The sequence below is a fragment of the Somniosus microcephalus genome, chromosome 15 (genome assembly GCF_052327205.1).
Source record: "Somniosus microcephalus isolate GS21.2 chromosome 15, FLI_Smic_1.0, whole genome shotgun sequence".
Classification (NCBI taxonomy): domain Eukaryota; kingdom Metazoa; phylum Chordata; class Chondrichthyes; order Squaliformes; family Somniosidae; genus Somniosus; species Somniosus microcephalus.
Window position 1 is genome coordinate 59,997,015 of NC_141001.1, and position 16,134 is coordinate 60,013,148.

Sequence of the window (16,134 nt, forward strand, 5' to 3'; positions counted from 1 at the left end):
TGCAACCCTCCACCCGGCTCTACTCCTGGTTTGAGGAATGCTGCTGTAAAGGAGGGGCTGGAGGGCAGGTCTTTCCAACAGGGAGGGGAAAATGAGCTGGAGACCTGGCCTTCGAATTGCTTTGATGCAACTCCGAAGGCCTGGGTCTAAAAGATACTGGCAAATGTCTGGAAGTAGATCACCAACCTGGCTTTTCAACTGTGGTTGATGTGTTTCTTGGAGAAACCATGGGGGAAAGAAGTAAGGATTACTGCCAATTTAAAAAAAAAAAAAAATCTTCATATTCCATTTATAAAAAGTTGCAGTTTCCGACATTTTATTTTCACTCTTGCCTCCCCAGTCTCTGGCAGGTGGCCTTGTTTTCAGGTCATGGTCAATCTTGATGTTGAGACAGACACTAGCAGATGTGTAAAAGTGACTCAGGGATACTTGGCCAGTGCTTTCTGCTTGGCATTCACCCCTCCAAGCATCCCATCCAGTGTCAGAGAAACATGTTGCAGTGAATCCCCTCCCCAACCCTCGAGCGGCATTCGGCTGGTCAGCCCGGCAGAGCCTGCCTGCCAGACGACCGACAGTCCCGATGGGAGGCCTGGTTTATTTTGAGGGTCTGGCTTCACTGACATAGAGCCAGCAGGCTGCGGGCTGAAAACGAGATTCCCAGGGGAAGCCTGCTGGCTTCCGGCTGGAAGAAGGTAGTTTGTGGAGTGGGGTGGCGGTGGGGTTTCCATTCTCAGGAAGGGGTTGGGGGGGGAGGGTGAGAGGACTCAGTGTGGCAGTGGCCCAGGTTGTTTTTGTTGAGCCCGAAGAAGCATACCTGCTCTCTCCGGCCCCACAACAAATAAATTAAAACTTACCAGCTGGGCTCGTCTTCGACTGGTAGCTGATGCTGGGAGATTGCGTCTGGGACCAGGGGCTTGCCAACACAATGGGTGTGAGGTGTTTATTGAATATTGAGGCAGGCTATCAATTTGTTTAGCACACGCACCACCCAGTATTGCCCCAATATGGCAGTAATGTATGTCGTAGGACAATCAAAAGAACCAGTAGCACAGTGGTTATGTTACTGGACTAGTAATCCAGAAGCCTGGACTAGTGATCTGGAGACATGAGTTAAAATCACACTACGACAGCTGTGGAATTTAAATTCAGTTAATTAAATAAATCTGGAATAAAAAGCTAGCACCAGTAATGGTGACCATGAAACTACCAGATTATCGTAAAAACACATCTTGTTCACGAATGTCCTTTAAGGAAGGAAATCTGCCGCCTTAAGCCAGTCTGTCCTATATGTGACTCCAGACCCACAGCAATGTGGTTGACTCTTAACTGCCCTCTGAAATGGCCTAGCAAGCCACTCAGTTGTACCAAGCTGCTAGGAAAAACTGCATTGGTTCAAGGTGGCTCATCACCACCTTCTCAAGGGCAATTAAGGATGGGCAATAAATGCTGGCCTTGCCAGTGATGCCACATCCCTTGAATGAATAAAACTTACTGCCTGACTCAGGCTGGTGCTCCAGCCACCCAATGGTAGGCCGTAGGGAAGATAGAGATGGCCACAACGTCAGTGGGAACGAGGCAGTGAACGATTCCCCAACATTTTCGGGGTGCTACCATTCTGTTTTTGCCAGGTGGGAGGCTTCAAAATCATGCTCCCCGCCCCAGCCCCATCCCCAGTTGTGTGGGAATCCCAGGGATGATCATACTTCCTACCTTAGAAATAGTAACTCTGTATTCAAAGTGTTATGTATATTAGTAAATGCATGCATTCTGAAAGCTTCAAAGAGGAATTATTTTGTCAAAGCATTAATGCACTTTTATTATTATTATTGAATCTGTGTTCTTCTTCTTTACGTTCAACAGCAGAATGTCTTCCAAGCAAGCCGCCTCTCCGTATGCTTCTTCTGCTGATGGAGAGGAAGCAATGGTCCAGGAACGATTGGTGCGGGAGAGGGAAAGGGAGGAGCACAATGACCAGCACGCAGCCTCACACCTGCCCCTGCACACGCTAGTAATCAACAAACCTCACTCTGAGGAGCTACCACCTGTTGTCAGCAGCCTCCAACCAGACAGTGATTGGGAAAACATGGCTGCCACCCAGCACAGAGCGGTAAGTACACGGCCCAACCTGCCCTCAATTTAAGAGTCTCTTTGATTTACTAAGATTATCTTTGTGTTTCCCAGGCTTTGACATTCCAACTAGTCGTACTGTAGGTTTGATCATGTAGCCTGTCAGCTAAATGGATATTGGACCATGTGTGTGGAACAACTCACTCCGGGGGGAATTTACACTTTTACCACCAGTGGAAAATGGTGGTAGTGGATAGTCCACTTGCTTTACACCCTGCCCGATTTTCATATTAATTAACTTCAATGGAAACAAAAATTGGGCAGTGTGGTAAAACGTACCACCAATCCACGACCACTTGTTTTCCACCCGCGCTAAAAGCCAAAATTCATCCCTCTGTGTTGTCAAAATGGATTCTCTGATGCCTATAAGAAGTTTCCCCACAATTTTCTCCCCTCCTCTTCTGAACACGCTGACCTGTTCTCGGGTACAGGTTCAAAGGGTGCCCTCCTGAACACGTTGGCCTGTTCTCGGGTACAGGTTCAAAGGGTGCCCTCCTGAACACGTTGGCCTGTTCTCGGGTACAGGTTCAAAGGGTGCTCTCCTGAACACATTGGCCTGTTCTCGGGTACAGGTTCAAAGGGTGCTCTCCTGAACACGTTGGCCTGTTCTCGGGTACAGGTTCAAAGGGTGCCCTCCTGAACACGCTGAGCTGTTCTCGGGTACAGGTTCAAAGGGTGCTCTCCTGAACATGCTGGCCTGTTCTCGGGTACAGGTTCAAAGGGTGCCCTCCTGAACATGCTGGCCTGTTCTCGGGTACAGGTTCAAAGGGTGCTCTCCTGAACACGATGGCCTGTTCCCGGGTACAGGTTCAAAGGGTGCCCTCCTGAACATGCTGGCCTGTTCTCGGGTACAGGTTCAAAGGGTGCTCTCCTGAACATGCTGGCCTGTTCTCGGGTACAGGTTCAAAGGGTGCTCTCCTGAACACGTTGGCCTGTTCTCGGGTACAGGTTCAAAGGGTGCTCTCCTGAACACGTTGGCCTGTTCTCAGGTACAGGTTCAAAGGGTGCCCTCCTGAACACGTTGGCCTGTTCTCAGGTACAGGTTCAAAGGGTGCTCTCCTGAACACGATGGCCTGTTCTCGGGTACAGGTTCAAAGGGTGCCCTCCTGAACATGCTGGCCTGTTCTCAGGTACAGGTTCAAAGGGTGCTCTCCTGAACACGATGGCCTGTTCTCGGGTACAGGTTCAAAGGGTGCCCTCCTGAACATGCTGGTCTGTTCTCGGGTACAGGTTCAAAGGGTGCTCTCCTGAACACGTTGGCCTGTTCTCGGGTACAGGTTCAAAGGGTGCCAGCAACCTGGGGATACCTCACCCAAGTGGTCATTCTTCACACCTGAGCCTGGCCGTAGGGAAACATGAAACCAGTCCTCGTTCAATATCCACACACACGCACACACATTTTCCAGCAGAGATCATGGGATAGTGATCAACAAGGGAATCTTGGATATTGGTTTCCCAACCTTAGTCCATGGATGTTGAGATCAATTGCTGTGTTCCTACTACTGCCTCAGCAGAGAGCAGGGATTGAATCTATGGTCGCTTTGGTTTGTATCCATCTGTATCACACTAGGATTTACCCCCGGACCATACAGAAACCTGGAAAAATGTTTCATTTTTGAAGTGTGTATGTACATGATTAAAGATACATTTTATTCATAAACTGCCAAATAAATGAGGAATAATAAATGGAACTGATATGAAATTTTCAGTATGATCTGATGAAGGACCCCTACCTTTTTTCAGATGATGCACTTGAATGAGTTATTGGCGATGAATGTCTAGGAGATTTTGACTTCAGAACTCTAGAACTCAGTTCTTCATAAAATGCAAAGCCAAAGACCAGGAATATTCTAGGGAACACAATGCTTCCCAGTTACTAACCTGACAGGCGATGGATATCCTAATTCTTCTCCCTCACCTCCCCCGCCAGTATATTTTCTTCTGGGGCCTCAAAAGCCTTTAATGGCTGAATCAAGGCAGGGAATGAGGGATAAGGCACTGAAAAGGATTTTTCCATTATACTTCACATTCACTTTATCCATACAGAGCTCTTTGCACAGCTCGAAACACATAGCACCTTGATGATTAAGTTTGACCATGGTGCTGTGACTTATTTACATATCAAAAAAGCATTAAGACTGAGTGTGACAGTTTATGCTTTAGACAGTTATCCAAAAGTTGTTTTATAAAGTAAATGATAGCTTTCCATAAACATTAGACATACCTATGTTATATTAAATTACCAAAGTTTAAAGTATGTAACCCTACACTTTAGAAGAAGCCAAACCCTAGATTTTCAGATATTTATTGACTGCCTCCTTAATACTACAGTGAGCAGAAATCATTATAAAATGTGTAGCGCAGTTAGTTTTATGTATTTTATTACTTAACTCATAAATTACTCTTTCCCCACCTAGTGATTTAGCAAGACTACTTCTCTGGCTCTGAATATACAGTGAGCTTGGTACAATTCTTTTTACTAAAATACGATAACATGTATGTTGTATCTGTAAATGTAGCATTGCAGTGTCAGAGTGTTCCAGAGTCCTTTTCCTTTCACCAATCACATATCAGAACGTTAACCAATCGGATCCCAGAAATCACTGCCTGCTTCAACCTGCCAGTTTAACAAATTAGATGCCTGGAACCAATCAGAGTGCCTAACCATGTCACCAGGAACCAATGAAATTCCAGAACCATCTCTCTGGTGTCATTTCTGACTGGTTCACTCACAAAAACATATTATTGAAAAAGTTTCAGTGCTATATAGGCGTCATGACACTTCCTCGCTCACCCTACTGCACGCCCCTAAAAATAAGCTTCGCAATATTATTAACACACAAGAAGTTCAATTATTCAGAAAAGCATTACAAATTTAGCCATAAACATCCCATCCTACCTTGAGACTATGTCGTCCCTGAAAAATCAATAATACACCACGCCCTGCAAGTACCACAGCAGACCACACCATCTTACTCCAGCCATACCTTCTAATGCCAATTTGAATAACACATGTATCGTAGATCAGAAGCATGTTCCTGCACACCCTCCAGTACTAGCTCTGACTGCTCTCTTTCTCACTCCCTTCCCTTTCTCATCACGGTGTGTCAAATTTTATTTGATAACGCTCCTGTGAAGCACCCTGGGATGTTTTACTACATTAAAGGCATTATATAAAATGCAAGTTAATAAATGCGATTTATTCTTGCTATGACACTGGTCCTGTCTGCCACAATTCCACTGCCTCGGCCTGTGCTCGGGCCTACCTCTAATTAACCAAGCTGAGAGAGACCACCTGCCAAAATGGCTGTGGTCAAAAAGATATTCAGATCCATGGGGATGGTTGGATGTGCTATTCTGTGTTGGCAAGAAATAAAACATCAAATCAAAAATATAGGTTGATGTCGATCAGAAAGTGCTGAATAAATTTGACACAGATCAGCAACTCCAGAAACAAGAACAACTTCACTCTATTACAGCACATCAGCACCAGGGCTTTTTTCCCCTCTGCCTTTTCCATTTATTTTATTAAAGGCCACTAAGATTGGCCTCCGCATCTTTGCGCTCAGGAGTGGAAAATCAGTCCGCGGCCTCACTCTTCAGAGATGAGAATGGGGGAAAGTGTGTGTGAGCCATACTGAGATAGAGAAAAAGAATGAGACAGAAGAAGTGGAAGACAAAAGCAGAGTGAGAGAGACCGGATTAGTGTGAGTGACAGACAGCCACAGAGACAGGGGAAAAGAGACATTTGGTTTTAACTTTTAGCCAAGAGCAATGCTATGGGAGATGATTTGGTGGTTATAAGTTCGCCTAATCCCAGGTCTAAATAGCAGGCAGCAGTTTAGAATCATGTTGACATTGCCGAGCAATTAGGGAACAAAGTCTTCATATAAAAATGATACAGGAGTTTTGAGGTTACCTATAAGCAAGTTTGGGGAATTGCATTCCGCCTATTTCATTATATTCAAACTAGAAAAAGATTAAATTGAGGACATTGTTCATTGTGAGTCCCACTGATTAGCACAATTATATTTATTTTTTTATTTCTGATATATTTTGGGAGAGCTTTATGCTGATTCTGGGGAGGATTTTAATATTGAGGAATGGAACATTTTTATCACCAATGTTAGCATTGAGCATTCCAAGGTTACCAGTTAGATGGTTCCTCCATGGTTAGATGGAGGAAAAAACTCTCTCTACTCTACCGCATCAAGTACTCCCAGGTTGACTATAGTGTCAGCCAGATGCAGGGCAAGACTCCTATGCTGCTCCATTATGTACTTATAGGCACGGCACAGATTAAATGCAGTGCAAAATCTCTTTATGCAATTGAGCATTCCCAAGTGAGACATTGCTTTGGCTAAGTGAAATGAAAAGCTTCCTCTACACTTTGTTCCATCAATTGGACGTAGAGCAGAGCTGCCAATACACTGCCCCAATATTGCTACAATTGTGATTCAAAGGCCCATTGTCAGCAGCAGTTTCTTTGGCTTTATTGCATAGTTTCATTATTGTCACACCTACCCAGCTTGGTCACATTATAGGTTACATTGCTGCTGGGAGCAAACTGCTCCAGATATCACATCGCCAGCAGTTAAGAAAGCACATTGAACAGCAGCTTGCATGTTCTGTGAACCTTCCTGCAGGATTCAAGAAACTATGGGCTGGATTTTCATTCAGAAGTCGGGAAGGAGGCGGGACTACAACTTTCGGGTTGTAGTCCCGCCTCCATCGAGATGTGGCCAATCCACACGATTTTCACTTGATTGACCTTGTTGCGCCCGCCCAGCGGGCTCAGCAGGCCAATTAAGGGCCACCTGGCAACAGGTGACATCACAGACTGAAATTTCATCTGTCAAGACGTGTTGACAGATGAAATATCAGTGTTTCGCAGCTGTTTGAAGCTGTCAAACACTGACAGTCTTACTTCTAACCTGAGCCCTCCTACGCAGACTCAGTTAGAAATCTCGCCGGCACTGAAAGCTGCAGGCTGTCACTTTTGACAGCTCGCAGCCATTCTGCTTTCTGTGCCGGCTGAATGATGGACTCCCGAAACCCAGAGGAAGGAAGGCTGTAAAGGTAAGTACAGGTAATTTAAACTTCTTTACACACTTTAGACACACCAAACACACTTACCTTTGCACTCGTGCACCCATCACTCACCTGAACACTGACATCTCGACCCCTCCAAGTCCTTCAACCCATCGGCCCGACTCCTCTAACTTGGCGTGGTTTGGAGCCATCGGGAATCCCACACGACAACCTTCAAAATAGGGATTAGGCTAAAAACTGCCTGTTAACTACCTGTTAACAGGCAGTTAATTGGCATTAATCCCTTCCCGCCTCGGGTCGGCGGGTCCCAGTGCGGGGCGGGTACCCGCCTCCTTTGAAACTTACATGGAGGCGGGTTTTAGGTGGGATGGTGTTGGGACCCCCGAATTCGGGATTTTAGCCCTCCGCACGCCTAAAAGCCCGCCTCGCGGCACACTGAAAATCAACCCCTATATCTCAGTGACGTCCCCACCAACCTACCCTCCTGGGCATTTTATTCTATCTGGTATCTTATTTAGTATTGTTACCCACTATACACCAATTCTAACAAATAATTGTTTTCTGTGCCATTCACCAACACATTTGTGAGGAGAGATTTTCAAGTAGAAGCTAAATACAATGACAGTCAGTATGAAGTTTGAATGGATGTAAATGAAATCGGACTATCAATAGTGACTTAAACCTGAAAATTACAGGGCATATTCAGCCTTACTAGGCGGGAGTGAGAGTCAGAAATATGGCTAAAACAGTGAAGCTTTGCTCCTCCTCCTAGAACCCAGTCTCGCTAGACATGAATGCAAGTGGAGACAGACCCTCGCCTGGAGCATAGCTTTGCTAGATGAGAGAATGAGTTGGGGATAGGGCTATAGCAAGCTCTACCGAATTTACCCTTTGACCACATAATTATTCTCTTTTACTGCCCGGATGATAAAGGATTGAATTTATAAAATGATGCATTGTATCCTCATTTCTCTGGAAGTATTTTACTTTAAGGAAGGATTTTTAAAAATCTGTTATGTTACATTTTAAAACATACTTTGCCGCCTTCTCCTAATTTCTTTCCTCCTGTCCATGACTGTCGGGGCATCACAGCTGAAGTTACTCCTGTCCTCACCTGCCACTCACACTTTCCAGCAGGGGTCACTCCCCTGCCTGGGGAGCTGAGGCCAATTGCAGTATCCTTCTGTCGACCTGCTTGAGGTCAGCTAACACAGCACAGACTGGGGGATTGAACCTGGGATTTTCCTTACCGTATGGCTCAGCTACTCACTGGGTATGGCTCCTACCAACTGACTCTTCAAGTTGCTCAACAACCTCCCTTACCCCTCCAAATTCTGTTGGTTGCAAATTTAATTTCATTCTAGTTGCACCTTGCAACCTAACCAGTAGCTTGCTCCCACTTCCAGCTCAGCAAGTGCGGTAGACAGTCTGAGGTGAGAATTCCTCTGGTCACCATGTGTTAGCAACACTGTAAACTTTGCAAGAAGATTTCCCATATTTGATATTTCTTGTGAAATTGCAAATGAATTCTGAAAAAATGCATTCACAATTTCACTAAAAATAACAGTTGGGAAACTTTCCCCGATAGTGAACCTAACGTGTCTGTCACTATGACAAGTGCGAGATGGGTCAGGCTGCAGGTAAGTGGCATCCAGTGGGCAGCAAGAGATCTGGCCCACGTCTTGTTTTTAATGGACAGACTATTGGTCCGAGGATTGCAGTATTAGCAATTCTACTGAGAACAGCACTCCATTAACAGCTTTTTAAAAAGTCTGCAAAATTGACCTTTTTACGATTGTCAAAGATCTTTTCTGCATTGAATCTAGTCAGTTTGGCTGACTTTTGACAGCAATATCTCTGATACAGAATCATTTTTTAAGGATTGATTTATTATGGTAAGCCCTGCTGAATTTTATATTATTAAAGCTTTGATTTGTGGAGAGGAGAGGCATCTTGCGACACCACTATCAGTTGAGCATACATGTCAAAGGGATATTGCCTCTTGATGTATCCCAGCCTGAGTAACAAGCTCCAGTGTAGATCATTGAAATTTCCTATTTAAATTCTACTAAGCATTATTTTATTTTCGGCAGACATCTGAAAACAGGATGACTGCTTCAAGAATAACCTTGTCTCCTTTAATTTAATTTAATTCAACTAGCATTCTAGAGGGTGGGGGAGAGACAGAGAAGATCTTGAACGAATCTGAACTTCCATAAACATGCTCAGCACAAGACATTGTGCCTCAGCATGGCTTTGATGTATGTAAGTTGGTGCCAGTTAGATTTTATGTATGGAAATGAACAGAGAAATAGCTCAGTATTGATGCTTTTAATCATAAATGTTAACTTTTATTTGAATTCATAAAATTCCTATATATTAATGTGCAATAGTAATATGAAAGATGTGTAAGAATACATCATCGCTGTAAAGTAACTTGACTAAACTCAAAGTTGACCAAATGTAATGGACCGGCATACCTTGAGAGGGTGAGGGCCGTGTTACTGGGCCTTAGAGTTCTGTAAAACAAACCTTCGAGCCATTGTTAACAGGAACTTCATCAGACAATGGCGTAACCGGCCTTGAGGCCCGCTGACTAACAGATAAGGAGAGGAGAAAGAAAAACAACTACTGGCCATTGTTAACGTGGTCTGAGACACGTATGCATTGGGTGGTCTGCTAAGTTTTGGGGTATAGAAAGTGCAGTCGAAAGACACTAGGGGCTGCTGTAGTAAGTCGGGCGACTTGATCAGACGCACAGAGAAGAGAACCTACTAGTCACCGCCGAACTGATCACTCGCTGGTGTTAGTATATATGTATGCTTGTACTTGCTTGTAATCGCTGTTAATTTTAAGTACAGAATAGTTACCCTGAAATCTTTGTCTCGAGTTGTCTGTTCCAATACGGGTCCAAACTCTAAGTACTGTTAGACTGCAGTCAAAATTTACAGATGTAAAGGTTTTACTGGATCTGATCTATTTTTAGCAGGCTTTGATTTTTCTAGTCTCTCTGTGCAGTGGGAATGGGTGAGTGCCATTTTTATTTTGCTTCACGGTGTTAATTTTTTCGAATAAGGAACCCCAAGTGTAGGGCCGCAGCCTATAGTCCAGGTCATTGCCGAGTTTGAACGTTGGAGGCGAAGCCAAGTGAAACCAAGGAGTAGAGGTTAGATAACGCTAAGCTTGCGATTGAAAAGCCTGTAGATTGTAGGTGGAGGGAAGTAAGGAGCTCCACAGTTTTCAGATGGGTGTTTTTCTGAGATTAAGGCGAGAGCACATCATTGGGCTGTGCAGAAGGAGCTTTTCCTGAGTTGTGAATGCTTGATGCTGACCCAGGATGCTCAAAAACAGAAAACATTCCATTTCAAGCGCGAACATCCCTAACGTTCATGAGCAAAGAAACACAAAACAAGTTTCAAAATCTGAAATTTACAGAAGCAAGTTCCCCCTTTAGCCCGCAAACCAAGATGTAAATGTATAACTCATTCAGGAAATGTATTCCTATCTAGTTGCATAATTTACATGTTCGTCTTCCACTAGTGTGGGTGAAATTGATGATCTGACTTCACGTGCTTCAGTCTCAATTGCATTATTAATGTCATAGAGATAAATAAAAGCAGCGAGGCTCAAGTGGTCCTCAGAGACACCGACTTACTGATCAAAGGCAAAACTGAAAGTCTCCCGCAGGTTCGGAAAACAAATGGCATTCACAACCTAACAAAGCGTGCATTGTTGATTCTGAGGAGCTGTCATAGCGCAATAATCAATATGCAAGTATTCTCACTCTTGTCACTTACGTCTAAAATATACAAATCTACAGAGAACTTAACCACTTGCATCTTTAGAGCTCCCTCTGAACACGTTACTCCTTGTTTCATTCAGATGTGCTTGAATTAAGGAAAAGAAAAAGCACAGGCTGGTTTCCTTTCATCCTTTGGATTTCTAACTCCATCCTATTTTCTTTGATATATTGTTGTCCTGTGCCAGCGAGGAGGATTGGAGTTCAAGTAAAGGGGAAAAATGTCTGTGACAAAGCCATATTGAGCGTTCTGCGTAAAAATATTGTGTTGTAGGAGTAGCTGATGAATTTTGATATTGCGAGATGATTTTCGGTACGTGTAGGGGAGTCAGTCAGAAGACAATGGGACATAAATGTTCAAGAAGGTGAGGTAGTCCAGGACAGGGAAGAAATCTGTATACAATGAGGGAAGGAAAGGATGTGGAAGAGTATTTAACAGTTTTGCCCTAGGAGGAGCATGCTGATCTATTATACTTACGGTGCAGAACATTTCCTTGTAATCTGTACTGGAATAAAACTCAAGATTACTGTGATTTAGGTCAAATAGTACAGATTCTCTGCAGTTTAGGTTACATGCTATAATGTTACTATGATTAAAATGACGTAGTACATTGCTGTAGTTCATTATGCTATATAGTTTCACTGTAGTCCGATTGGTAATGCATCACAGCAGTTACATAGAATTACATAGGATTAATAGGAACAGAAACATGCCATTTGGCCCAACCAGTCCATGCCGACGTTTATGCTCCACTCGAACCTCCTCCCGTCTTTCCTCATCTAAATCTATCAGCATAACTCTCTATTCCCTTCTCCCTCATATGCTTGTCTAGCCTCCCCTTAAATATATCTATACTTTTTGCTTCAACCTGTGGTAGCGAGCTACACATTCTCACCACTCTTTGGGTACGGAAGTTTCTTCTGAATTCCCTATTTGATTTCTTGGTGATTATCTTATATTGATGGCCTCTAGTTATGCTCTTCCCCACAAGTGAAAACATTCTCTGTATCCACTCTATCAAAACCTTTCATAATTAGGTCACCCCCTCAGCCTTTTTTCAAGAGAAAAGAGATCCAGCCTGTTCATCCTTTCCTGATATGTATACCCTCGCATTTCTGGTATCATCCTTGTAAATTTTCTCTGAACCCTCTCCAGTGTCACTATATCCTTTTTATCCTTTGGACTCAGAGGTCGAACTCCAAACCATCGTCAACACCTTCACCGAAGCGTACGAGAGCATGGGCCTTACACTAAATATCCGTAAGGCAAAGGTCCTCTACCAACCTACCCCCACCACACAGTACTGCCCACCCAATTATCAAAATCCACGACAAGGCCTTGGACAACGTGGACCACTTTCCCTACCTCGTGAGCCTACTGTCAACAAGGGCAGATGTCGACGACGAAGTCCAACACCGCCTTCAGTGTGCCAGTGCAGCCTTCGGTCGCCTGAGGAAGAGAGTGTTTGAAGACCAGGACCTCAAACCCGGCACTAAGCTCATGGTCTACAGAGCAGCAGTGATACCCGCCCTGCTGTATGCCTCAGAGACATGGACCATCTACAGCAGGCACCTCAAAGCACTGGAGAGGTACCACCAACGCTGCCTCCGCAAGATCCTGCAAATCCATTAGCAGGATAGGCGCACCAACATCAGTGTTCTTGCTCAGGCCAACATCCCCAGCATCGAAGCTTTGACCACACTCGATCAGCTCCGATGGACAGGCCACATCGTCCGCATGCCTGATATGAGACTCCCAAAACAAGCGCTCTACTCGGAGCTCCGGCACGGCAAGAGAGCCCCAGGTGGGCAAAGGAAACACTTCAAGGACACCCTCAAAGCCTCCTTGAAAAAGTGTAACATCCCCACCGATACCTGGGAATCCCTGGCCCAAGACTGCACAAAGTGGAGGAGAAGCATCCGAGAAGGCGGCAAACACCTCGAGTCTCTTCGCTGGGAGCAAGCGGAAGCCAAGCGCAGGCAGCGCAAGGAGCGCACGTCAACCCAAGCACCCCGCCCCTTCAGCCACCGTCTGCCCCAGCTGTGACAGAGACTGTAGGTCCCGCATTGGACTAATCAGTCACCTGCGAACTCATTTTGAATGTGGAAGCAAGTCATCCTCGGTTCCGAGGGATTGCCTAAGAAGAAGATCCTTTTTATAATATGGGGACCAGAACTGTACACAGTACTCTAAGTGTGGTCTAACTAAGGTTCAATACAGGTTTAGCATAACTTCCCTACTTTTCAATTCTATACCTCTGGAAATAAATCCTAGTGCTTGATTTGCTTTTTTTATGGCCTTGCTAACCTGTGTCGCAACTTTTAATGATTTGTGTATTTGTACTCCGAGATCCCTTTGTTCCTCTACCCTACCTAGACTCGCACCCTCCAAGTAATAAGTGACCTCCCTATTCTTACTACCAAAATGTAATACCTCACATTTATCTGTGTTGACTTTCACTTGCCAATGATATGCCCATTAAGCAAGTTTATTAATGTCCTCCTGTAATTTGTTGCAGTCCTTCTCAGTATTGACTACTGTTATATGGTACAGTATTAGTGTTCCAGTCATTTGGGAAAGTATCACAGTAATTACCATGTGGTACGATATCACTGTCGTCTGGTCATGTGGTACGGAATCACTGTAGTCTGGTCATGTGGTACAGTATCACTGTAATCTGGTCATGTGGTACGATATCATGTAGACTGGTCATGTGATATATCACTGTAATCTGGTCATGTGATATGATATCACTAATCTAGTCATGTGGTACAATATCACTGTAGACTAGTCATGTGATATGATATCACTGTAATCTGGTCATTGAGCATGGTGGCATAGTGGTTAGCACTGTTGCCTCACAGCGCCAGGGACCCGGGTTCGAATCCGGCCTCGGGTGACTGTCTGTGTGGAGTTTGCACATTCTCCCCGTGTTTGCGTGGGTTTCCTCCGGGTGCTCCGGTTTCCTCCCACAGTCCAAAGATGTGCGGGTTAGGTTGATTGGCTATGATAAATTGACCCTTAGTGTTAGGGGGATTAAATACGTGGGGTTACGGGGATAGGGTGGGATATGTGTTGGTGTAGGGGTTACGGGGATCGGGTGGGATATGTGTCGGTGCAGGCTCGATGGGCCGAAATGGCCTCTATCTGCACTGTGGGGTTTCTGTGGTTTCTGTGTGGAAATCACTGTAGTCCAGTCATGCAACAGATTAACTTGTTATTACTTAATTTTCTGTTTCTGGGCCCTTGTTGTGCGAACTTGACTGCTGCATTGCTCTACATAACAACAGTGACTACACTTCAAAGGTATGTCATTGGCTGTGAACCACTTTGGGATAACCTGAGGATGTGAAAGGCACTATATAAATGGAATTCTTTTGTCTTTTTTACCAGTTTGTCTGTGCTAAAAATGTCTTTACCCACTTGCAGCTTGCAATCTCCATAACAATATAGCTCCATATAGTATTTCTGCATTTCAGATCACATGATACAGTCCTTTTTACAGTTCAGACCACCTGTTAGTTTGAAATGGGCTAATCATGGCATGTAGTGCAGTGAGCTGAAGCCCTGGCAGAGTAATTGGATGTGATATTCATGCCTGGGATTCCCCCACCTGCTGAGTTCTGAATCACAGTGAGGGAACTGAGTTGGGGACTGACACAATCCGAAAGGGAAGGAGGAAAAATTAATGGTAAAGTCACCAGTGGCCATGCACACTTTAGAGCAATTGGTTGAGACCTGGATAGCAGTCATACTGGGAAAGGGAGAAAATGCCTAATAATGAGGGATCCTCATCAAAAACTCAAGAAAAACTGAAGTGTAAAAAAAAAACCAGAGGCTGAAACGTATCTTAAAGCTATAACACAGCGCAGAGCTTAGCTGACATTGATAAACTGCTTGAGTTCCGCTCTTGTGGTTAATGACATCATCTGATCCTTTTGATGTGGTGGTGCCTTTGTATTAGGCTATACCTCATTACAGGGACTGAGTAGAATGTTCCAATCATAGATTAGCTCAACAGGTGAGTTGAGTATCTTTTGTGTGTTGGGGCGGTGTGGGGTAAAGCTGGAGCTAACTATAGTCCAAGGCATACCCTCATGATTGAGTGATTGTTTGACAGGTTTCAGTGGAGTTCACTTTTGGTTTCTCTCAGTCAGTCTCGCAGCACTGATCTTCAAACTGTTTTGGCTTATATAAGGAAGTTATTTTACATGAAATCAAACATGTTACAGAGATGAAAATGGAAAATGCTAGAACTGTACTGCAGGTATACCGGATAATTCCCAGGAATCCCAAACAATATTAACCTGTCTTTCTCTTTCAGTTCCTAACTGACCTACCACATATTTCCAATATATTCCATTATTTCAGATGGTCAGCATTTGTGGGTTTATTCTTTTCTATTTCTACGTGTGGAGTTAGAACCTTTTGAAATTTAACACTCTTGCGCGATAAGGGGCATGAACTAAGTTTTAGGCCTTGCGGTTACACTGAGGTATTAACCCATGAATTCTTAATGTACTTACATGAACTTCTTTTATGTGCTCTTTTAATTGTTTATTTTATATGGGTTAACAATCCACTCTATTTTCAGATGAGGGAATTTCTTATGAATGTGTTAAGCGTTCAAGCGCTAATAACTCAGCGTAAGTTCAAGACGCTTGAGTTTATTCAAAGAAAAAAAGTGAAAAATTATCCTTGTGCTCACTCTTTTAATCAACGACCCTTAAGCAGTGTTCAGCAGTACAGTTTCAGGAATTGCTTTAGTTCTGTGAATCTATGTATTTTGACAAGATACAAAGGATTTTCAGAAAGGTTTAATTCACAGGTGTAGATGTTTGGGAGGTGCCATAATTGTGAGTTAGACTGAGTGATTTGGCGGCATTTCCCTTTTATTTTTCTTTAAAGAAGAGCAGATTGATTTTTCATGATGGTGTCATGTGCTTTCTTCACATTCCCTAACCTAGAATCATCCTGGGGCATCTATTGTTCTCAACACATCCTCATCACAAGATCACAAGATAAATACAAAAGTATCATAGAAGTGTGCAGCACAGAAGGAGGCTATTCAGTCCATCGTGTCTGTGCAGGCTTTGTGCTAAAGCAATCCAAAATTAATGCCCCTGTCCCGTTTTTTCCCCATAGCCTTGTATCT

The 16,134-nt window shown here is 44.0% G+C and overlaps 1 protein-coding gene across 13 annotated transcripts in view; it reads left to right on the forward strand.

Moving 5' to 3' along the window:
• The window catches only part of sox6 (SRY-box transcription factor 6), a 640,702-nt gene that overhangs the window by 269,237 nt on the left and 355,331 nt on the right, over positions 1–16,134 (forward strand). For all 13 annotated transcript variants that reach the window (XM_086007882.1, XM_086007877.1, XM_086007883.1 and 10 more), the window contains one exon: positions 1,861–2,107. In XM_086007882.1, coding sequence (XP_085864008.1) covers positions 1,865–2,107 — 243 coding nt within the window. In that variant the 5' untranslated portion in view covers positions 1,861–1,864. The remainder of the gene's footprint in view (positions 1–1,860; positions 2,108–16,134) is intronic.